The sequence below is a fragment of the Pteropus medius genome, unplaced genomic scaffold, assembly GCF_902729225.1.
Source record: "Pteropus medius unplaced genomic scaffold, Ma_sr-lr_union100, whole genome shotgun sequence".
NCBI lineage: Eukaryota > Metazoa > Chordata > Mammalia > Chiroptera > Pteropodidae > Pteropus > Pteropus medius.
Genome location: NW_024354550.1, coordinates 1,395,851 through 1,421,401, shown reverse-complemented (window position 1 = coordinate 1,421,401; position 25,551 = coordinate 1,395,851). Strand labels below are relative to the sequence as shown.

General features: G+C 34.9%; 1 protein-coding gene across 4 annotated transcripts in view; it reads right to left on the bottom strand.

Annotated features, from left to right (window-relative positions):
- Positions 1 to 23,428: 23,428 nt before the first annotated feature.
- The window catches only part of EIF2A (eukaryotic translation initiation factor 2A), a 35,070-nt gene continuing 32,947 nt past the window's right edge, over positions 23,429 to 25,551 (bottom strand). For 3 of the 4 annotated variants that reach the window (XM_039855147.1, XM_039855148.1, XM_039855150.1), the window contains 2 exons: positions 25,230 to 25,295; positions 23,435 to 24,604 (listed from right to left, as the gene is read on the bottom strand). In XM_039855147.1, coding sequence (XP_039711081.1) covers positions 24,539 to 24,604; positions 25,230 to 25,295 — 132 coding nt within the window. In that variant the 3' untranslated portion in view covers positions 23,435 to 24,538. Of the gene's footprint in view, positions 24,605 to 25,229; positions 25,296 to 25,551 lie in introns of all 4 variants that reach the window. The other variant, XM_039855149.1, reaches the window with a different exon arrangement.

The following is a 25,551-nucleotide window of genomic DNA, read 5'->3' as shown; positions in this document are numbered from 1 at the left end:
CATCTATAGATATTTAAGCATGTATTTCTAAAAAATATTCTTTAAGAACTAAAACCTGACCACAATACCGTTATCCCACCTTAAAAAATATTGCTTAATATTAAATATAGCTAGTGTTCAAATTTCTCCTGTTTTAATAAATATTTATTTTTCTATTGTTCATTTATTTATATCAAGACCAAAATAAAATTAACTTATTATCATTAGGTCTTTTGGTCCTGTCAAAGGCTTTAAGGCCAAGAATACACCAGGAATTGAAAAAGTTTCCATTATTCTTCATTGCAGTAAAGAGGAACACACCTTGAGCTTTGACTGGATGATTTAGGGAAGAGTATTGGGGTGGCAAAGGAAAAGTTGGTCATACCTCTAAAACAAAGTCTCAGTATTAATAAATATCAGTCATTCTGTATCATCTAGCCCAGGTATTGCAATCATGAAATACATCAGATATGAGTCAGAGAAATAGTTGAATAGGAAATTATCAATAAATATATGCCCATAGTTCCTCATATCCAATAGCTCAAATGTAGTACATGATTAAATATTTTTTCCTAATTTAAAGATGTACTGAAAGTCTGAAAACTTTTCACAAGTTAATTTCAGCTCACTTAAACTGTAATTGACTAAAACAAATCTTATGTATCTTAGTACAATAGGAATTGCAAAGCCAAACCTGTTTTCAGTAATCACATTGATGGTGATACTATTTTGTTTGTATTATTATTCTAAGACCATTGCATGTAATGTGGAATAAAGTGAATGAGGGACTATGTTGGTGCCAATGGGAATGGAACTTCTGGAGTAAGAGGAAGGAAACAGATTTAAGTTAGTGTATTAAAAAGTACATCATGAAAAAGTGGAGATAATTTCAGGTCATAAGAATTTTTAAATTAAAAAACCTAATGAAAATTCTTTCCAATAATGAATTAGAGGAGAAATATATTTCAATAGAATTAGATATAATTCAACTTATTAATTATAAAATTTCTCAACAAACTTAGAAGGAAATTTCTTTAATCTGGTGAAATGTATCAAACAAAAAGTATAAACATCATACTTAATTTGAAACATTAGAATACCAGGAAATTCCCATTTCAGAAACAGGTTAAGTATACCTACTCTAGCCACTCCTATTCAGCAGCTCCATGCTGAATTGTATGATTGTTCACTGTACCTAACACATTTAGTAAGACAGGAAAAAGAATCAAAATATGTAAGAACTGCAAAGAAAGAAACAAAACTGCTATTGTTTGCAAACAATATGATTATTTATATACAAAACAAAAAAGAGTCTACAGATAAACTTTAGTACAGCAAGGTTGCTAGATACATGCTCAATTTACAAATGTCAATAGTTATCTTTCATCAATAATTAGAAAAGGTAATTTTAAAAAGGTATCTCAATGATTTTTCCTGGAATAAATCGAAAATGAAATGTGCAAAACCTTTACATATATATATATATATATATATATATATATATATATATATATATATATACACACACACACTTTTCTAATCACTCTTCAAGGCCAATTCACTGTTTCTTCAGGGAAGTCTATCCTTCCTGTTCTGTGCCCCTGAAGAATTCAGCACTGACCTCCCTATTTAGTTATTGTATTTCGTTGTAATCAGTTATTACTATCTCAGTCTCTTCTGTTCTTAGTTGAACTTGGTAAGGGCAAGGACTGTCATTCATCCTTGAAGCCAGGTGACCATAGAGTTTTTGCAATAATAACAGTGAGAATAAGATGAGAACGAATAATGTCAGCTACTATTTATCGAGTGCCTACTGTATACAAGGTGCTGATAAGGTCTTTACATATATTGTGTTATATACATTTATTAATTTCTGACACAGAAAATGTTTTAATGTATGCATGTCATGGATAGTTAAAATTTTAACCAGTGGAGAGGAAAGGAGAAAACATAAGCAAAGACCAGGAGAGGGATTGCTGCATGACTGCGGTTCTGGAGAAGTGGCTCTTCTAGTGGAAGTATGGGAAACCAGATTGGGCATGTAGGTAGGGCAGATTGTGGGTGCTAAGCTAAGCAGTTTGAATTTTTTTTCTATAGAAATGGGAGCCACTGAATATTAGTGGCATTATCAAAGCACTGTTTTAGTAACTGTGTGCATAAAGATTGAAGTGAAGAGTGTGAAAGTTATATATAACAGGAGAACAGTTACCACAGAATAGTCATTGTAAACCACCTGGCATAGTGCAAAAACCAGGACACAAGAAATAATTAGATTTGGTAGGTTCTTGAGGAAAGACGTCTTAAAGAAGATCACTATAGGGTAAAAAAGCATTTCAAGTGGGACAAATAGATGTGCAAAAGTAGGCAAGTGGAGAATCTAAGCCTAGAAGGTTTCTACTCCTGGGGATCAGATGTGTGGGGAGTGGCTGGCAGTTAGATGATGTGTATCTGGGTGGGGGCGGGGGGAACATGGAATGAATTCTTCTGAGAAATAATGCTTTTAACTAGAGAAGGGGCCAAACAATGAGAACCCAAGCAACAACAGAGCACAGGTCTCTGGGGAAAAGATGATTCCAACCTCAGCATAGTGACTGGCATTCAGATTGCATCTCCATCCCAGCCTAACTAACTCAACAAAGGGCGGCACAGCATTGGAACTCCATAAGTGCAATTTTCAACAACCCTCCTCCCAACAAAAGAATATAATGCAAAGGGAAAACAGACATTCTCCATCCTATTCAGAGACACACATTATGGCATAATGAAGGCTATAGCATATCAGGGTTGTGATATGCAAAATGTACTAAGATATTAAAAAAGAGACCCCAGTGCTTAGTGGAACAGCCCTAGGTGCCCACAAAGGGTGAGGTATCCAGCAGAGCAGAGGTAACATTCATCAGAAGATCTGTAGTACAAGTGGGGCAAAAATATTCAGAACAGGCTTGCCCAAGATATGCCACTTTGGCATATGAATTATTTGGAGTCGAAGGCACTTGAGACTCTGCAGACATGAAGGAAACTCTTACCTCTCCCTTAAAAATTTAAATTTGGGGCTTTGCCCATAATATGAGTTATGGCCAGAAATAACTTCTTATGAACTATCTATAGGCCAGGGAAAAGTTCTAATTACTGAACATCTGCTCTTCTTACATCCTGTGATCTTCCCTCTGAAGCCTCAAGATTCTTTACTTCATTCTTAGCTCAGAATGTCACGTATATGTCATTTTCTCTTTTTGTTTATGAATCTTTGATATATGTGGGGTCTCTGACTCTCTCACATATGTAGGATTCCCATACACGTACACATGTAATTAAATTTGGTTATTTTCTCATGTTCATCTAATCTGTCTAATGTAGATTTAATTAGTAGACCAGCCAAAAAAACCTAGAAGGTAGAAGAAGTTTCTTTGTGCCCCATAGGGGGCAACACCTGATAAGAGTGAATTCATTTACCGAATATAAGTCAGACATTCCTTGGAGCCTACTAGACACATTTGGAAGTGGCAGGGGGCATGGGGAGGAGGGGATTAAATTAATAGGTATGTAGGACCAATGAGTCAGTGACATATGAGTTGGTATATTAACGTTACTCCATTTATCCTCAGAGGCTGGTAGTTTGGTGCAAAATTCTGGTTACAGAGAAGTAACCCACATCCATAAAAGATCAACAGAACTGGTCTGGAGGAGTTTCCTTGGAGAATACAATTAGTGTGAGAAAGGATCAGAAGATGACCTTGAAATCGATACTGAAAAATAAAAGAATAAATTAAGCAGACAGTGGCAGATACTATAAGATCTTGAACAGATAAAGAAGTGCTACATGTTTATGAGGAAAGTCATTTTGGGGACTGAGTGCAGGATGGACTAGAAAAAAAGAGAAAATGGAGACAGTAGAGCATAGCGGTGATGATCACTGGTTTTGAAGTCTGATCTTTCTCTCTCGCTAGCTTTGTAACTACGAGTTTCCTCACAGTTTTAAAAAGGATTAGAACAAATAAAATATGGAAAAAAAATTTAGCCTGGAACCTCAATAAGTGATAGTGACAGTTATTATTGCTAGTTTAAAGTAGGAAGGGTTTTGAATATAGGATGATAAATGTAGAGAAAAAGGAAGAGACACAGCTAAGAGATATTTAGTGAAGAAATATTGGTTAATTTGGTGATTGCCGATGGGTGACCTAGAAAGTAAATGTTATGAGCTGAATGTTCGTGCCTCCCACACCAATTTATATATTGAAGCTGTCGATGTAAGAAATGTCCAAACATGTAGATAATTTTTACAAGAGTTTATTTGAGCTAAACTGATGACATATACCAGGTAGCAAGATCTCAGATGCTCTGGAGACTAACAGTTTTGCAGTTTCTTGTAAGCAAAATATTGGATTACAGGATAGTTAAGATTATTTACTCTCTTGAATATGGTTAAATCTTAGAAGGAGTGGTCTGAAAAGAGGCAGTTCAAAGCTGAGATGCATAGAAACAATGGACAGGGCTTGCTTAAGGGGAAGAAGATAAACCTTTCACTAAAAAGTTACATGTTCGAGGTTATAAGTGGCATGACTACCCTCCATGAACTGTCTGGTTAGGAATTTGGGATTTATTACAGCACCCTTTTTTGTTCAATTTCCCCTTTTGGTCATAAATCAATCTGAAACATGCATTGATGACCAACCTTTTGGTCAAATAGTGTGGTCTCACAGTACTAGGAAGGCTCATTCCTAGCAAGTCTCAATATCAACATCATCTTGTGGAAATGGTGGACCATTAGAGAATGGAACAATACTGTAACTATGGGATGTGAGCTAAGTTTCCCCAAAAGAGAAAGGTAGGTAAATGAAAGTCACTCAGGTCTGTGGACTTCATTGAGAAAAAACACTCTGGATCATTTCTATCCTTTGAACTATCATGATTCAGGTTTTGCCATTAGTCTCATTTTTTCTATATTTGGCATCTAGTATTGAGTAAGGACCTGATACAAGGACCTCTGTATTATGGGCCTCATGAAGTTCCTGGCCTCACCTCTTCTTACCCTATAGCTTGTAACCACACACTAACTTCATTTCTTTAACATAGTTTGTGCCCAACTCAAGCTGGTTTTGTCCAAATAATGGCTTTGTGACTCATTTACTTTTTCCCACATATCCTTATCCTCTGTATGCCTTCTCCTTTAATCATTAAGCCTTAGGATATAAGATGAACCAAGCCTCAGGTCTATAATCATGAGGACAATAGGTTTCTGTTGGATGTTTGACTCAGGGTAACATCTTGGCTGCGGATGAGTTTCAGCCCTAGATCTGTCGAGGCAAAACTATAACCCCACCAGCCACAGAACCAGGTCGAGGGACCAGATGAGATGGCGCCATGGCTGATTCCAGAACTGGACACAATGATGACTTATCTCATCTTTTTTAATTATCCAATCAGTAGCACCCATGACACCAACTCTTAGTTTCCATGACAACTGATTTTTCCCTATATAATCTGTGCGTCCGAGATACTCGAAGAGCCAGGCCTTTGAGCGATAGCTCACCTATGTCTCTAAGAATTGCAATTCTCTAATAAACACTTATTCTAAATAGCCCAACTCCTGTGTGGGTCTATTGGTTGAACGCTGCAAGCAGCATGAGCCACAGATTCATTTGCCCTTCAGTTTCAGTATAACATTTACATAAGTCATGAAAAGAGTATTGATATTAACAGTTATATGTGTTTAGTAATCATAAACAGTTGGACTATATAGGAAAACCCAAAGGACAAGCATAACTACTACTATGACTAATATCATTAGCGGATAGTTAAAGACAATTGAAAAATATGGATTCTGAGTTCAATATCAATCCATAGGTAGGTATGCAGGCCTTGTTGATCTCTTGGATAACTGTCTACCTCTGGTGTCAGTGGATTTTCATCCTAGGGGAGACTTGTTGAACATTGTAGGTAAAGGCAAGTGTCAGTGAGAGGAGTAGATGTTCATTCGAGGTTAGGCACCTGATAAGGTCCCTTCCACAAGGCTGAACAATGTCTTTTATTTGATTTTTTTTCTGAACAAAACAAAACAATCTCAAGGTGGCAGCCAATGATCATTCAAGTCTTTGTCTCCTGGGAGTTCTCTGTGAAAGGAAGCAGTTATCTATTTGGCATTTTCTTGAAGTGACTTTATCCAACTTTGGCCATAGTCTCCTTTCAATGTTAGTTCATGAGTTCCTTCATCTAATTCAGCTTCAATGCACTATGATGATGCCAGGGAGCTGGGAAGAACCAAGGGGCTGTCCTGGGTTTCCCATAGTCCCAACTATTTGTTTAATTTATAACCATTATTTACCCATGCAATATACCCTAGAAGTTTTTTTATCACTCATTTTACAATGGTTTCCATGGAATTTTCATTTTATAACCTCTAGAAATAGATTTCATAGATGTCAAAGTTAATTATTAATATGAACTTATTTTTATAAAGCTCAGGTAAAATATAAATGCTATATTCAATATCAATATCAAAAGACATGTCTGTTCTACTTAAACTAACAAACATAATTTCGCTTTTATTTATAAATGGTTAACCTTAGATCACATGAACTTGAAAGGCATTTGGGTTAGTTGCCATATTTCTGAGAATTTTAGAATACCCAATCCTTACAAGGGCTTCCTTTTAAATTAACTTTAATAAAACCATGATGAGGTAGAAAATTATCTCACATTTACAACAAGCATATATAGATACACATAGACACAGAGACCTTTTAGTCATGAGAAATACTCAATAGTTTATAAAACAAGAGTTGGATCCAAATTTTGTTTTGGAAGCATTCACAATTTATATCTGTCCTTGACAAGTCAAGTTCCAAATGACCTTCCCGCTTTTAAAATAAGGACAGCCATTTTTAATACCATTTAGGTTGACACCTAAATGACATTATATGTTGACCCTTTTATTTAAATCCTCTTTCTGAATCTCTGAGAGACCAATTAAATACATTTGCTATTCATTCTGTCTAATTTTACAGCTGGCTTTTTCTAATTGTTGTGTAAAAGATTAATTTAAAAGTATCAAAAAAGTCCTCATCTCGACCATTGTAGTATGAATGGGAGACTGACTGATTGGGCTTGCCACCTCAAAAGCCCAATTTCCCATGTTAATTTTGAGATGTGTAGAGTCCAAACAAACTTCTAGGGAAAATCAACCTATACATACATGTCTCCGGATGAGCCAAATGTGGTAGATAGCCCTATAGGACCACTTTACACTCTAGAGGAAAATTTTCCCTCAGGCATCCCATAAAGATTCTTAGTAACCTAAGAATACCTGAGCAAGGGCCAGCAAGAGCTTACCAAACACCACTGGAACTGTGATGCTTTCCATAGCACAGGCTCCTCTCTCAGGGCTCCCTGCTCTTCTCCCAGGGACTCTTGCTGACTTATCTGAGACTGGCTGCATTATGACACTGGATGCTTGGTGGCACCCATCTCCTCCACTCTGGATTCGGGGATCTGAAACTGTTAGCAAGATCTCAAACGCTCTGGAGAATTACAGGTTTGCAGCTTCTTTTAAGCAAGCTGGGGATTGGATTATAAAATAGTTAAGATTATCTGCTCTCTTGAGGTGGTTAAGTCTTAGAAGGAGGGGTCTAATTAAAACCTCTCGTCTCTTCCTTCCACCATCCAGCCTCCTCTAATTAATTTAGGACATCTCAGAATTTTCTCGTTGTCAGTCAAAAGAACCTAGAAAGGTAGATAAAAAATTTTACTCCTCCACAAGTTTGTATGAACACATAGTGAGATGGCAGCCATCTGCTAGCCAGGAAGAGGGTCCTCAGTGAGACTCAAGTTAGTCAGACCTTGCTCTTGTACTCTCCAGCCTCCAGAACTGTGAAAAATAAATGTCTGTTGTTTAATCCACTTGGCCTATGTATGGTGTTTTGTTATAGCAGCCTGAACTAAGACAGTGAAGAATCAATAATCATGTCTCTGGCTCAGGTGTTCTTCTGATTTAATTGTCTAGGATCGGACCTGGGCATCCATATAAGTTTGCTCAGGTAATTTACTTTGCAGCCAAGTCTAGTGCACTAGACCTGAGTTCTCTTAGGGTAGAGACTGATGTCTTATTTGTCTTCAAATCCCCAGAGAACCAGCAAATTGCTGAAAATATGGAAGTTACTTAAACTTTTATTGCAATGAATGGTAATGGAAAAATTGGCAAGTGATAAAAGAAGGTATTTTAATTGTCAACATGTTAAACTTTAATTTTTAACTGGCTAGTCAGGTAAACTCATGCTGGAGATAACTGGTAACATGGAACTAGAAAGATATATAGAATGTACACATAGGTATTTGGTAATCATGTAAGTGCATGTGGTAGCTAAAATCATGAAAGAGCATCCATCCATATGTAGTGTCGATGGATGAAACATCCAAACATATAGAGAATTTTTATAAGTGTTCACTTGAGCCCAAAACTGACAACATACGCTGTTGTTGTCAAGAATCAAGATCTAAAATGCTTTGGAGAATAACTTGCAGTTTCTTTTATGCATTTGAAATTAAGGAAGGATCGTAGGGAAAGCACAATAGTTAAGATTATGTGCTCTCTTGAGGATGGTCACACTTTAGAAGGAAGGATCTGAAAAGGGGCATTTCAAAGGTCTGTTAACTTAGATGCACAGAAACAATGGACAGGGATCAGTTAAGGCAAAGATAAGCTTTTTACTAAAAAAGTTATATGCCAGGGATGTGACCACCCACCATGACCTGACCACTTGTGAATTTCTGATCAGATCACCCTGTGAGGTTACTTTTCATAGAACTCTTTTTTTTGTCCACAATAGTTAACACATAATTTTCTTGAAGTGTCAATTAATTTACAAAGTAAATTAATGTAACTAGCTAAAACTGAATTTAAATACAATATCTAAAGAACATAGTCTGTATGGAAAAACAATATTTGAACCAAATGTATCCATTTCAAGGTCATAGGTTAGTAAGAAATAAAGTACTCTGCACAAAATTTGATTGGAAAATTATCTTGTGGGGGCTTCTTCGTAATATTAATAAAGTGGATATATGTTGTTGAAATGTTCCCATCACTGACTCCTCTTCCTCTGGTAATAGCACCTATGTTTCTCTTCAGAGAACAGGCGAGGCCCTGTTATACACAGTCTTAAAGGTGTCCCAGAGCTGTCCCAGCCTGAGTTCTGCCTATGTCCAAAGCCAAAAACTTACTATTAAAACTTACTATATGTGCCTTACTGTTAAAATGTACAGCTGAAACTTATTGGATTTCATTAAGCAATGTGCCATAAAAAATCAATTAATTAATTTAAAAATTATTATTACTAAAAAAAAAACAATAAAAATTTCTATCAAGCAAAAGAAAAGTTTATATGTATGTAGTAAAGAACCAGTATCTAAAGCACACAAAAATGACCCAATTTTTAGGAATCTCCTAAAAATTTATTTTGTTCTATTTTCTTCACTCAAATCTGCTTAAAAAAAAAAGTTGGCTTTCAAACTTTCAAAAAGAATTACTATTCTATTTTCTTACATTTCTTATTCTGTCATTAATTTTTAAAGAGTAATTTTTAAACTGCTTTTTTAAAAAAGTCAATTTATACAGAGTTCTTCCATTTAAGGTTTTCATAGGCTCCCCACAGCACCAACAACCACTTATAGTATTACCTCTATGCAAAAGCACATTCCATTTTGCAAATAGTCTACAAACTGTTCGGACATGGTTCATTTGCAGCCAATAAAAGATCACTGACAGAATTCAGGGGAAGGGTAGGAATAAATCTGGTGGTTAAAGGGCTAAAGAAGGTTAATTCAAGAAGTTTGAGAATGCAAAAAGGAAAAGCAATACAAGCTATTAAATTGGCAAGTTTTAAGTGTGTGAAAGTATTTTCCAGTTATATTTTAAAATTTCTAATTCCTTATTAATTTTTGTATTCTCTGGTCTTTGGAGCCATCTAATGGCCATTTCAGTAATTGTATTTTGGGTGAACCAATTAAACAATTTTCAAATTCATTTAAAATATAAAGATATTATGTATTATAAAATATAAAAATACATTTAGAAGTGTGCTTTTCTGACTTCCAATTTAAGGTAGCAAAATAAGCACCTGCATTTGCCTTTCTCTTTTCTCAGGATCTCATTTGCTGAACCTTGGTCTACAGTATTATTTTTTAAAAGGCTACATGGTATTCTATTCTACAATTAAAATATTTCACTATTATAAACATCACTAGGATGAACTTTTTGTAGTATATTTTTACACAAATCCCTACTATTTCCTAATGACAGATTTATAGAGATAAACTAGCTGGGTCAAAAAGATATGCAAAATTCTAAGCAACCCTACCCCTCTTTTTGTTATCTTCCTTTGACTTTTCTTATCTCCCTTGTCTTTTCTTCACCTCCTCCACTTTTTCCCCCTTGATATCAATCTTTAATTTAATTTTTAATGCCAGTTTAATTTTTAATACTATATATACATAATTTTAAAAAATATTTTATTATTTCCCCCCCCTTCCCTTCTGGTAACCACTAGTCCATTGTCCACGTCCATGAGTCCCTGTTTGTTTGTCCTGTTCATTTGTTGCTTTTAGGTTTATATGCCATATATATAATATCATGTGATTTTCAACCTTTTCTGTCTAGCTTATTTCGCTTATGATTATTTCAAGATCCATCCATGTTGTCGCAAATGGCAGTATTTCCTCTCTTCTTATGGCTGAGTAATATTCCATTGTATATATGTATCACAGCTTCTTTACCCAGTCATCTATCGTAGGACACTTCGGTTGCTTCCATGTCCTGGCCACTGTGAATGCTGCTATGAACATCGGTGTGCAAATATCTTTTCGAATATGAGTTTTCAAGTCTTTGGGGTAAATACTCAGTAGAGGGATTGCTGGATCATATGGTAGGTCAATTCTTAGTTTTTTGAGGAACCTCCATACCCCTTTCCATAGTGGTTGTACCAATTTGCAGTCCCCCTTCACTTTTTATTTCATCCTCTTACAGTTCTAGTTCTTTGATTTACCTCTCTTAGGTTCCCTTTTTACAGACAAGACCAGAAGTGTCACTGACTTAAATGATTTTGTCCCAGCTACTCAGATGAAGCTGAAAAAGGCTGTAAAGTTAAACGAGTTGCTGCCCTACTTTCATTGAGTTTACAATGGGAGATTTGAGTGCGTTGGACTAGCAGAATAAAAATGTTGTCATGACACAACTGAAAGAGAAAAAAATAGGATTGTAAATATTTCCATCATCGTTTATGTGTAAAGAAAATCCAAATATTAGATTCTGTCTGGACTGGGCCTGTCCTTTACTTAGGTGCCAAACATGATAAACCATAAACAAAGCAAATTTTCCTATATAGAGCACCCCAAACAGATACCCATTAAATCTTAGTTGTTTTTTTTTTTCCATGAAGTCTTCCCTGATTAATTGGTTGTCCTTGAATACAACCTGAAATATAACCAACTCATATTAGTCTGCTTAGGCTGCCATAACAAAATACTGTAGGCTGGGCATCTTCAACAACAGAAATTTCTTTTCTCACAGTTCTGAAGGCTGGAAGTGTAAGGTCAGGGTGCCAGCACTGTGAGGTTCTAGTGAGACATCTCTTTCTGGCTTGCAGACAACAGCCTTCTCACTGAGTCCTCACATGGCAGAGAAACACAAAGAGAAAGTTTTCTGTTGCCTCCACTTATAAGGCACTAATCCCATCATGGGGGCCCCAACCTCATGACCTCATCTAACCCTAATTACCTCTCAAAGGCTCTATTTCTGAATACCATCTCTTTGGGGTTTAGAGCTTCAGCATGAATCTTTTGGGGACACAAACATTTAATTCTAATATGCCCCAACCTACCTTTCTTATGCCAATTTCATATTTAAGTACCTGATGGACAAATAAACATTTTGAGCAATCTCGTGGTGCTGCTCCCTGACAACCAATATTTTTTGTCTTCTCAGTCTATTAACTAGTATATGTGCAATTATCTATTATTTGTATCTAAAATCTCACTATATTTTATTCAAATGATTTAAAAATGAAAAAAGAAAGTGCCGATTCTTGGGATAAGAACCTATAGTCTTTTAAACTTAATATTGAGGACATTAGCACCAAGGCAGAGTGAGAAGACTCCTTTGTTTCTGTCTTTAAATTTACCAAACAGCTATAACTCAACAAAGGATTCTCTGCTCAACACACAAACATACCTGAAAGATCCACACATAACATTTGAATGTAGGGAGATTGGAATGAGTAGGGGAGGCAGGACAGGGGAAGGAGAGGGGCGGTGGCCACAGATGCAGTTCAGTGCCCACCATAGCTCCAGTGAGTGTGGTAGCAGTGGAGAAGTGGGTCTACAGCCCTCACACTATGGCCTGGAATTTAAGAGGGGCAGAAGCAGTTTTCCCCTTCCCCACTCCCCATTGGGGCAGACCCTGATAGAGGTAACTGGGAAGCCTTAAACAGCACAGTGCCGCCGACAGCCATAGCTGGTGGAGGGTGGAGCCAGGAGATGGTAAACTTATCTTCACTGCCTCTTGGTAGAGTCTGGTAAAGAAAGCTGAGAAGCTCCAAACAACACAGGGATGTGGTCAGCCATTGCTGGCAGCAGGGCAGAGCTGTGAGATCATGAAATTATCTTCCTTGCCAAACACGTCTGACAGAGCCAGGTACAGAAAGATCAGATTCCTTAAACAGCTATGGCTGGCAGGGGGTGGAATCACAAAGTTATGAAGACCCGCCCCTCCATCCGTTATGGAAGAGCCCCGAGGAGCAGTGGGGATACCTCCAAAAACACAATGGGGCCAGTGACCATTAGTAAATGGAGGTAGGGCTGGGAACTCACAAAACTGGTGTCCCACCACTTACCACAGGGGTGGTGCCTCAAAACTGAATCAAGCTGGTCACAGAAGGGACACCTACCATCCCAGTCAGTACATGGAATTTTCCTTAACTGAAGCAATGGCACTCTGTCATGACCTCAGAGGTGTAAACAGTTCAGGTAAGAGAATACAAAAACTTGCCCTATAATACCATCTATAGGAAAACAAAACAAAAAAGTACCCTACCTATCAATCTGCTGAATTGTAGAGTACAAAACAGTATCTAAACAAGAAAAGAGTTCACTACCTCAAATGCACAGGCAGAGAAACAGTCCATCAAAAACCATAAACAATCAAGGTAATGAGAACACAGAAAGTCTCTAGAAACTAAACTCAAAGTCGTAGAAGGCTGTGACTTAAAGGACAGAGAAAATGATTGCAGTTATAAAGAAGCTCAACAGGATACAAGAGTACTCAGAAAGGCAGTTCAATGAGCTCAGGAATAAAGTCAATGAACAAAAGGAATATTTTATCAAAGAGATCGAAATTTGACAAAAGCACCAAACAGATATTCTGGAGCTGAAGAACTCAATGAATGAGATGAAGAATGCATTAGTAAGCACTGGAAACAGAGCAGACCAGATGGAAGAGAAAATTAGCAACCTTAAAGACAGAAACCTAGCAATAACCAAGGAGGAAAAAGAGAGAGATTTGAGACAAAACAAACAGACAAACAAACAAAAAACACCTCTACAAAAACTATCTGACTCCATTAGAACATGTGAATAATGAACATATCAGGAGAAGAGAGGGAGATGGGAACAGAGAGCCTACTGAAAGAAATAATTAATGAGAACTTCCTAACCCTATGGGGAGAACTAAATTTTAGAATAAAGAAAGCTAACAGAACACCTAATTATATCAACACAAAAATCTTCTCCAAGATGTATTTCATTCAAACTCAAAATCAAAATCAATGACAGAATTCTCAAGGCAGCCAGGGAAAAAAAGAGACTTTAACGTACAAAGGAAACCTCATTAGATTATCATCGGTTTTTTCAGTAGAAACATTATAAGCCAGGAGAGTGAAAGGAAATATTAAAAATATTGAAAGAGAGGAACTATCAACCCAGGATAATATATCCAACAAAGTTATCCTTTAGATATGAAGAAATAGAGGCTTTCCCAGACAAACAAAAGCTGAGAGAATTTACCACAAGATGTGCACTATAAGAAATGTTAAAAGGAGCTCTTCTACTAGAAACAGACAAAAGGATATAAAACTTTGAGTAAGACAATTAACAGAAAGACAAGCAGGAAATTGCAACTTTACACTTAATTATAAATAAAGGTTAAAGCGGGGAGGAGAATTAAAAATAACTATAACTACTGCAATTTGGTAATGAACACAACATTCAAAGAGATATTTTGTGACAACAAAATCATAAAAGGGGAAGAGGAAAAGGGCTGAATCATGCACAGGTGAATGAACATATGAGGCAATCAGAAGAAAAAGGCCTACTGTATGTATGAGATTTTACACAAACCTAATGGTAACCACAAAACAAAAATCCAGAGCTGAGACACAAGACATAAAAAAAAAGAAAACAGAAAAAAAAAAAAAGAAGAAGAAGAAAATCATCAAACCAAAATAGCAGACGGAAACACAAGGGGAGAAAAAAAACCAACAATGGAGATACAGAAAAACCAGAAAACAAAAGATAAAATGGCTGTGATAAGTATTCATATATCAATCATCACCCTAAATGTAAACAGACTGAACTCACTAATCAAAAGGCACAGAGTGAGATGGATTAAAAAACAAGATCCAACTATATGTTGCCTGCAGGAGACTCCTCTCAGCTCCAAAGACAAACAACTCCTCAAAGTATTTGCATACTCTGCCATGCAAATGGCATCCCAAGAAAAGCAGGTATAGCAGTACTTATATCAGACAAAATAGATTTCAAGATAAGAAAAAGTAATAAGAGACAATGGTGGACATTTTATAATGATAGAGAGGATAATTCATCAAGAAAAGAGAGCATTTATCAACATATATGCACCCAACCTGGGAGTGCCAAAATATATAAAGCAATTTCTAATAGACTTAAAGGGAGAAACTGATAAAAATACAATTATAATAGGAGACTGGAATGCCCCACTCACAGCAATGGATAGATCATCCAGACTGAAAACCAATAAGGCAATATAGGCTTTAAATGACACATTAAATCAAATTGACGTAATTGATATTTATAGAACTTTCCATTCCAAAACAATAGAATATACATTCTTCATAAGTACACATGGAACATTTTCAAGGACAGACCATATGCTGAAGCACAAAACTTCTCTCAATAATTTAATGAAATCATACCAAGCATATTTTCCAACCACAATGGTTTGAAACTGGAAATTAACTACAAGAAGAAAGCTAGAAAAATCAAATATGTAGAAATTAAATAACATGCTACTAAACACTTATTGGGTCAAAGAAGAAATAAAAAAAGATATCAAAAGATACATAGAAACAAATGAAAATAAAATAGGACATACCAAAATTTAAGGGATGCAGCAAAAGTGGTACTAAGAGGGAAGTGTATAGCATTATAAGCCTACATCGAGAAACAAGAAAAATCCCAAATAAACAATCTAACATTACAACTTAAAAAAACCAGAAAAGAGCAAATGAAGCTCAAAGTTAGCAGAAGGAAGAAAATAAAAATGAGTAGAAATACAGGAATACAGAACAAAAAGACGATAAAAAAATTAATGAAACAAAGAGCTGGTGCTTTGAAAAGATAAACAAAATTAACATACCTCTGGCTGGACTCATTAAGGGGAGAAAAAAGAAGACTCAAATAAATAAGATCAGAAATAAAAGTGGAGAAGTAACAATGGACACCACGAACTGCAAAGGACTATACAAAAATACTATGAAAGGTATATGCCATCAAATCTGACAATCTAGAAGAAATGGACAAATTCTTAGAAGTATACAACCTTCCTAGACTGAATCACGAAGAGGTGGAAAACCTAAATAGACTGACCACTAGCATGGAAATTGGAACAGTAATCAAAAACTTCCCCCAAAATAAAAGTTCAGGACCAGATGGCTTTATTGGTGAATTCTACCAAACATTCAAAGAAGATTTAATACCAACCCTTCTCAACCTCTTCCAAAAAAACTGAAGAAGAGGCAATACTTCCTAACTCATTTTATGAGGCCAACATTACCTGATACCAAATCCTGACAAGAATAACACAAAAAAAGAAAATTACAGGCCTATATATCTGACAAATATAGATGTAAAAATCCTAAACAAAATACTAACAAATCAAATACAATAATACATCAAAAGGATTGTACATCACAATCAACTAGGGTTCATCCCAGAGATGCAAGGACAGTTCAACATTTGTAAATCAATGTGATACACTACCTTAACAAAAGATAAAAATCATATGATCTTATTATGAGATGCAGAAAAAGCATTCAACAAGATACAACATCCATTTATGATGAAAATACTCAATAAAATGGAAATAGAAGGAAAGTACTTCGACATAATAAACACCATATATGACAAATCCTCAGCTACGATCATACTCAATGGTGAAAAACTGAAGCTTTTCCTCCAAGATCAGAAACAAAGATGCCCGTTCTCACCACTGTTAGTCAACATAGCACTGGAAGTCTTAGAGCAATTAGACAAGAAAAAGAAATAAAAGGCATCCAAACTAGGAACAAAGAAGTAAAACCAACACTATCTGCAGATGTCATGGTTCTCTATATAGAAAACCCTAAAACCACCCCCCCAAAAATTAGAAAAAACAAATACAGTAAAGTTGAAGGATACAAAACCAATGTATAAAAATCTGTTATGTTACTATATATTAACAGCAAAATATCAGAAAAAGATCTGAAGTAAACAATCCCATTTACAATTGTAATAAAAAGAATAAAAATATCAAGGAATAAATTTAACAAAGGAAGTGAAAGACCTGTACACTGAAAACTACAAGACATTGTTGAAAGAAATTGAAGACATAAAGCAACAGAAAGATATTCTGTGTTCACAGATTGGAGAGTTAATATTGTTGATGTGGTCACATTACCTAAAGCAACAGACTCAATGCAATCCTTACTAAGATCCCAATGGCATGTTTTACAGAAATAGAACAAAAAATCCTCAAATTTGTATGGAACAGCCAAAGCAATCCTGAGAGAAAAGAATAAGACTTGAGGTATCATACTCTCTGACTTGAAACTATACTACAAAGCTGCAATAATCAAAGCAATATGGTACTGGCAGAAAAGCACACACAAATCAATGGAACAGTATTTAGAGCCCAGAAATAAACACACACATATGTGCAACTAATTTTTGACAAAAGAGCCAAAAAACATACAATGAAGAAAAGAAAGCCTCTTCAACAAATGGTGCTGGAAAAACTGGAAAGCTATATGCTAATTAATGAAACTAGATTGCTATCTGACACCATATACAAAAATTAACTCATAATGGATTTGAATTGAATATAAGACCTGCAACAATAAAATACATAGAAGGAAAAATAGACACTAAATTTATGGACCTGGTCTCAGAGGGGTTTTTGTGAACTTGACTCCTAAAGCAAGGGAACTAAAAGCAAAATAAATGAATGGGACTATATCAAACTAAGAAGCTTCTGTGCGTTAAAAAAAAAAAAAAAGGCCATCAACAACAAAAAAGCAACCAACCAAATGAGAGAAGATATTTGCAAACAATACCTCTGATAAGGGGCCAATATCCAAAATATATAAAGAACTCATATGATTCAACAAAAAAACAATCTGATTAAAAAATGAAAGGACCTGAATAGACATTTTTTTCTAAGGAAGACACACAGATGACCAACAAATACAGGAAAGATACTCAACGTCACTAGTTATAAGGGAAATGCAAATCTAAATCACAATGAGATACCACCTATTACCAATAAGACAAAAATAACAGGTGTTGGATTGGATATGGAGAAAAGAGAACTCTTATACACTGCTAGTAGAAATGTAAATTGTTGCATTCACTGTGGAAAACGGCATGGAGATACCACAAAAAATCAAGAATAGTGCTAGTATATGACCCAGCAGTCTTCTGGTTATCTACCCCCAAAATTTGAAAACACTTATTCATAAAGATATATTTACCAGTATGTTCACTTATTTATAAAGATATATTTACCCCTCTATTCACTGCAGCATTATTCACAACAGCAAAGACATGGAAACACCTAAGTGGTTTTCGACAGATGACTGGATAAAGATGTGGTACATATGTGCAATGGAATATTACTCGACCATAAAAAAGATAAAACACTGCCATTTGTGACAACATGGATGGAACTTGAGAGTATGCTAAGTGAAGTAAGCCAGATGGAAAAGGCCAAGAACCATATTATTTCACTCATATGTGGGATATAAAACAAAGTAGAAAATGAACATACAAAACACAAATCGATTGTAATACACCACACAAATTAAAAAATAAGAATCATGTGATCATATCAATAGATGCAGAAAAAGCCTTCTACAAGATACAGCATCCATCAACAATCAAAACACTTAACAAAATCTGTATAGAAGGAAAGTACCTTAACATAATAAAGGCCATATATGACAAATCCTCAGCCAATATTGTACTTAATGGTGAAAAACGAAAAACCTTCTAAGATCAGGAACAAGGCAAGGCTGTCCACTATCGCCACTGTTATTCACTATAACATTGGAAGTCCTAGTGAGTGCAATCAGGCAAGAGAAAGATATAAAAGGCATCCAAATAGGAAATGAAGAAGTCAAACTGTCACTATTTGAGGATGACATGATTCTTTATATGGAAAACCCTAAAGACTGTACTAAAAAAATATTAGAAATAATAAACAAATACAGTAAAGTTTCTGGATACAAAATCAATGTTCAAAAATACATAGTGTTCCTATACTTCAATAATGAGGTATCAGAAAAAGAAGTGGAAAAAATAATTCCTTTTGCAATTGCAACAAAAAGAATAAAATACAAAGGAATAAATTTAACAAAACACATGAAGGACCTATACAGTGAAAACTATAAGACCCTATTAAAAGAAATGAAGAAGATACAAAGAAATGGAAAGATATTCTGTGTTCTTGGATTGGAAGAATCAACATAGTTAAAATGACCTTATTACCTAAAGCATTATACAGATTTAATTCAATCCCCATCAAAATCCCATCGGTATTTTTAAAAGAAATAGAACAAAAAAATCATCAGATTTGTATGGAAGCACAAAAGATCCAGAATCGCCAAAGCCATCCTGAGAAGAACAAGGCTGGAAGCATCACTCTGCCTGACATCAAATTATACTACAAAATGACTATAATAAAAATAGCATGGTACTGGTAGCAAAAGATGCACAGACCGGTGGAACAGAATTGAGAGTCCAGAAGTAAACCTAGGTTTATCTGGGCAAATAATTTTTGACAAAAGAGCCAAAAACATACAGTGGAGAAAGGAAACCCTCTTCAATAAATGGGAAAACTGGGAAGCCACCTGCAAAAGAATGAAACTAGACTGGTGTCTATCACTACACACCAAAATTAACTCAAAATGGATTAAGGACCTGAACATAAGACCTGTAACAATAAATTGCATAAAAGAAAACATAGGAACTAAACTCATGGACCTTTGACTTAAAGAGGATTTTATGAATTTGACCTCAAAGGCAAGGGAAGTAAAAGCTAAAATAAATGAATGGGACTACATCAAACTCGAAATCTTCTACTCAGCAAAAGAAACCATCAACAAAGTAAAGAGACAACCATATGAATGGGATAATATATTTGCAAGCAATAAGGGCCTAATATCCAAAATATACAAAGAACTCATACAACTCAGTAACAACAAAGAAACAAATGATCCAATCAAAAAATGGGCAGAGGACCTGAACAGACACTTCTCCCAAGAAGACAAACGAATGGCCAACAAACGTATGAAAAGATGTTCAACATCGCTAGCTATTAGGGAGATGCAAATCAAAACCACAATGAGATATCATCTCACACCTGTTAGAATGGCTATAATCAACAGGACAAATAATAAATGTTGGATAGGATGTGGAGGAAAAGGGACCCTTATACACTGCTGGTGGGACTGCAAATTGGTACAGCCTCTAAGGAAAACAGTATGGAGGTTCCTCAAAAAACTAAGAATTGACCTACCATATGATCCAGCAATCCCTCTATTGGGTATTTACCCCAAAGTCTTGAAAACCCATATCTGAAAACATATTTACACAATGATGTTCACAGCAGCATTATTCATGGTGGCCAGGATATGGAAGCAACCAAAGTGTCCTACAACAGATGATTGGCTAAAGAAGCTGTGGTACATATATACAATGCAATATTACTCAGCCATAAGAAGAGATGAAATACTGCCATTTGTGACAACCTGGATGGACCTTGAGATAATCATGCTAAGTGAAATAAGCCAGACTGAAAAAGTTGAAAACCACATGATATCGCTTACATGTGGGATATAAACCTAAAAGCAACAAACAGGACAAACAAGCAGAGATTCAGGGACATGGACAATAGACTGTGGTTACCAGAGGGTGGGGCAGGGGAGGAGGGCAGTAGATGGGTAAAATAGGTCAAATATGTGGTGACAGGAAGAAATCTAACTATGGGTGGTGAACACATAATGCAACAATGTACATATATGCCTTACTGTTGAACTGTAAACCTGAAACTTACTGGATTTCGTTAATCAATGTCACCATAATAAAAAAATAAACAAACAAAAAAGTCATAAATACAAACAGAACGATGGTTCCCAAAGGGGGAGGGAGAGTAAAGTGGGTAAATGGGCTCAGATATATGGTGATAGAAGGAAACTAGACTTTGGGTGGTGAGCACGCAATAGAGTATACAGATGTCATATTATAGTTGTATGCCTGAAATTTATAAAATTATAATGTTATCAGCCAATGTTATCCCAACAAATTAAAAAAAAAAACTTAATACCAATACCAAAAGATGAAATTAGGTGTGTCCAAACTGGAAAATATTTAGCACCAGATGCCCACAGGTTTGTTGATGTGTTTGGATATAAATAAAAAAGTACGTTAAAATCAAATGAAATATTATATTGTTAGTGTCCATAATGCAAAGTGTAAAACAATATTTTAAGCTCTGTAGGGATGAACACACCCTACAACAGAAAAAGAAATCACTTGAATTTCACATATATTTTCATGAATATATTAATATTGTAGGACACTGAATAGCATTGGCTAGGTCTATGGTTCTCAATCTTACTTAATACACCGGACTCCCGTAGGGAATCTTTAAAGAATACTGACACCTGATTTCCATGACCAGACATTTTTATTTAATTGATATGAAAAAGGATTTGGTCATTTGGTGTTGTAAAAGCTCCCCAGATGATTCTATTGTGCAACAAAATTTGGGAATTACTGGATTAAGTTGTGGAGATAAAAAACATCTCCAAACTCTCATGACTTAAAAACAAAAGGTTACTTCTCATTCATGTTACAAGTCCAACATGAAGAGACCTACCTGAAGAGACAGTGCTATCTCAACCCCAGGCCTCAGGGTCCACCACAGCAGGGGTAGGCATGAAGAATCATGCATTAGCTCTTAAGTGCTTTTGCTCAAATATGACACACTTCACTTCTCCCTAACATTTCATTGGCTAAAGCAAGTCACTTATCTACTTTCCCCTTCAAGAGAATGGGGAAATATAATTCACCTACATGCACAGGAGATGGGAACAAGAAACATCAGAGTAATATAGCCCATCATTTTTTCTAATCAATATATATTGAATGCTTGTTTTAATGACTTTTCCTGGTGCTAAAAACTTAAATGTTTTTGTCCCCCCAAATTCATATTGAAACTTAATCCCCAAGGTAATGGCATTTGGAGGTGGGGCCTCTAGGCAGTGATTTGGTCATCAGGGCAGAGCTACTTCCTGCTTCTTGCCGGCACAGAAAGATGTCTGTCAGGAAGCAAAACCTCAAACAAATTCGAAGGTATCTTGAATCTGGATTCCCTAGTCTTCAGAACTATGAGAAATAAATGTCTGTTTATAAGTCAACCGGTCTATAGTATTGTTACAGTAGCCTGAATGAACTGAGACACCTCACCACATCTTTTGGTACCAAGACTTGAAGCTTCGATTTTCTTCTCCTTCACTCATGAACCAATCTTATATACAAATATATACAAATAACTACATATTACTAGATGATATATATATTCCTTTGTAACCTGCACTGTACCCAATAAATACTTGAATTGATCTATGTAGTTTTTTAAAAAGTGTGAAGGTTATTCCTTCTAAATCTGGTTTGACTTCATGGTCTTAGTAGCTGAGGATTACCCTAAAAATAGGCACCTGCTGTGGGCTTATTCCACTATTGCTCTTTCCTTCCAGAATAAAACACTTAATTTTGGCAATACTAAAACAGCAAGTTTGTCATACTCATTCCTGTCATTTCACTACTTATAAATTCTTGCCAGTTTGCTCTGCTCTGAATATTAATGTATTTATAAAGTGGATGAACTCTGAAACTGCTTTGAAACCTCACTTAAAGAAGAATTCTTAATATTCCTAGCTGTCTTTCTAGTATCTCACTAACTCAAAGAAATTCAGTAGTCCTCCCTTATCCACAGTTTTGCTTTCCATGGTTTCAGTTACTTGTGGTCAATTGCAGTCTGAAAATATTAAATGAAAATTCCAGAAATAAACAATTCATAAGTTTTCATTTGCACAGCACTCTGAGTAGTGTGATGAAGTCTTACACCATCCTGCCTAGGATGTGAATCACTCATTCGTCCGGCATATCCACACTGTATATGCTACCACCCACCTGTTAGCCACTTGATAGCTGTCTCGGTTATCTGATTGGTTTTAACAGAGAGAGCGACAGCCAGCCAGCCAGCCAGCCAGACACACCACATTCGCATAACTTTTATTATAATATAGTTATAATTGTTGCATTTTATTATTGTTAATCTCTTATTGTGCCTAATTTATAAATTAAACTTTATCATAGGTATGTGTGTATAGAAAAAAACAGTATATATAGTGTTCTGTACTATCTGTAGTTTCAGGCATCCACAGGGGGTCTTGGAGCTTATCCTCCTCAAATAAGAAGGGACTATTGTAATTTAAATTTCATTTTCAAGCAGATTTTCATCACCATCCACTCTTTTTTATTTCTATCATCTTACTCTTACTCCCAGAGGATAATACATTTAAAGTAAAAAACAAACAAAATGAGTAATCAAAGAACACTTCAGTGTGCTCAGAAATTTATAGAGAATTAAATAGATTAAATCATTACAGATACAAAAAAAACTTCTAAAACAAAAAAGTCTAAGAATTTTGGTAGGAACAGTCAGCCTTGAACAATTAAAAAGCATCTGACTAAATCAAAAAGTTCAATGATACTGCCTCTGATAAACATTTTAAAATGATTAATAAGTCGAATGTAAACTGTCATAAATAGTAATTAATTTAAAAAATTGTTAAACTGCTAAGCCAAAAAAAAAAATTACGCTGTCTCAGGATGCATTATTTAACAGTTTATTAGAAAAACAATTTAAAAAATATATTGTAAAAGTAATTTCTCTGCATCAGTTTCTATTAGCAGAAATAAATTAATGTTGAAAGCAATTATATGGACATGAGTATGCATGCACACACAATCCACACGCAAAACATTTAAAATACCACTCAATGTTAATGCATTAGGTCTTTACCAAATCTTATAGATACTTTGAGGCATCAGTAAACTCAGTTATCTGTTTATATGTCTCTCTCAAAGTGTTTCTAGATTATTTTCTTTCACCTATCAGGTTTTGGGAAATAAAAACCTGTATCAATGCAAATGAAATAATAATTTCAAATGTAAACCTGATGAAAAAAATTAATCGTTAACAGACTCCCAAACCAAATATAAATTAGTTTTGATAGTCAAGTATCTTGGATTATCATTACATCTTTTTTCGGTCATATGAAAAGACAATCAAAACAATCATAGTTTATGTTTAGAAAATATTTACCTCACCCTTAGATTACTACATTTATTATTTGAAATATCAAAATAAAATATTTTAGTATTTTCTATTTTTAAAGTCTATACTTTAGAACTAAGCAAACTTTACTTCAAATAATACAAACAATATAAACAATTTAACATATTTTACTACAATCTGATTTTTAAAGATTTCTTTAGTTTTGATATTTTAGGATCAAGAAAGCCATATTATATATTCAAAGGACAATTTTCCCAAACTTGCTTTGTAAATTAATAAAGGACTTCTTGAGAAACTTATAACAAAGTCAAAATTGATTAAATTTGAAAGGTCTTTATTTATATGGTAAATACTATCTCCTACTAAAAAAAACGATGACATCTGTCTTTCAATCGGTCAAGCTTAGCTAGAAAATTCACTTTTTTATATCATATGTTGACATGATAGAGGATGCAGGAAGCAAAAATCAATTTAATAGGCATTATTAAATAATTTCGAACATATGTAGTATTTTGAATGATTAAAATTATAAATGAACATTAAATGTGGGCATATAATATTCCGTATATATCAATGAGCTTAACAGAAGATGTGTTTGCACTAATTTCTGACAACCAACTTGCTTTCCATGAACCTTTAAATATCCAATTCCAAATCTTCCAGCTCCTGGAGGAGAACTTTCTCTTTTTGAATTTTCTCCAACTAGAAAAGTTAAAAACAACAAAGTTATTAAATAGGAAATAAAATAATTATTGGATCTATAGCCAAAATAGCAAAGAAGAAAAATTTAGAGAGTATTTCTGACACTTTACCAGATCCACTGGTAAACAGATAAAATGGTAAAAATGTAGACTAAAAGCAAGTTCTAATTTGTTATCTGGTATGAATCAAGGGGCAAAGGACAGAAGCTGTCTTACTGCATTCCTTTAGGTCTAGTAAATTTTCCATTCTATACTTGGGCTTAAGAGTATTGAGGAAAGGAGGAAGGAAAGGGGCAAATAGGACAGTGCAGCCTGAGATATAGAAAGGAAGAAACTCTTATATTTGTCTAACATAATAAATTGCCTTTATTTTCAGGAGCAATAGCGTTAACATGCCTGTTAGAAATAGTAACTTTCTCATTCACCATGATCTACATCATGTCTCCCCCATCCTTTTGAAAACCATATGCCATATATTTAAAAATATATTAAAAAATATATGGCATATGGTTTTCAAAAGAAGTTTTTAATTCTATGTGCTCTTTTACCCAATTATACAATTGCTTATAATAAAAAGAGGAAGGATAGTAGTGACTATGAGCCCAAATCAAAAATGCAGAAAAGACCTGATTTTTTTCTAGTTGTTTTCCAGCTGCTGCTTGTTCTTTCAGTTGTTCAATTGCTTTCAGTTTCTGCAAACATCAAACACATGAGAAAAAAAAGAGGAAGAAAGAATAAGTTATTTTAGAGTGAAAATTTTCTTATTAACGACATCATATGAATGTGAAACCTGAATAAGGAGAATCAATTATCTAACATTTATATCAGGAATAGTCTGTTAAAATGCTAAGGTAAACTACTTTTTAAAAGTAAATGTAAAATTAGATGTGAAGAGTATGGGTGGATGTAAAGTACAGCATAAGGAACATAGTTAACAATACTGTGATA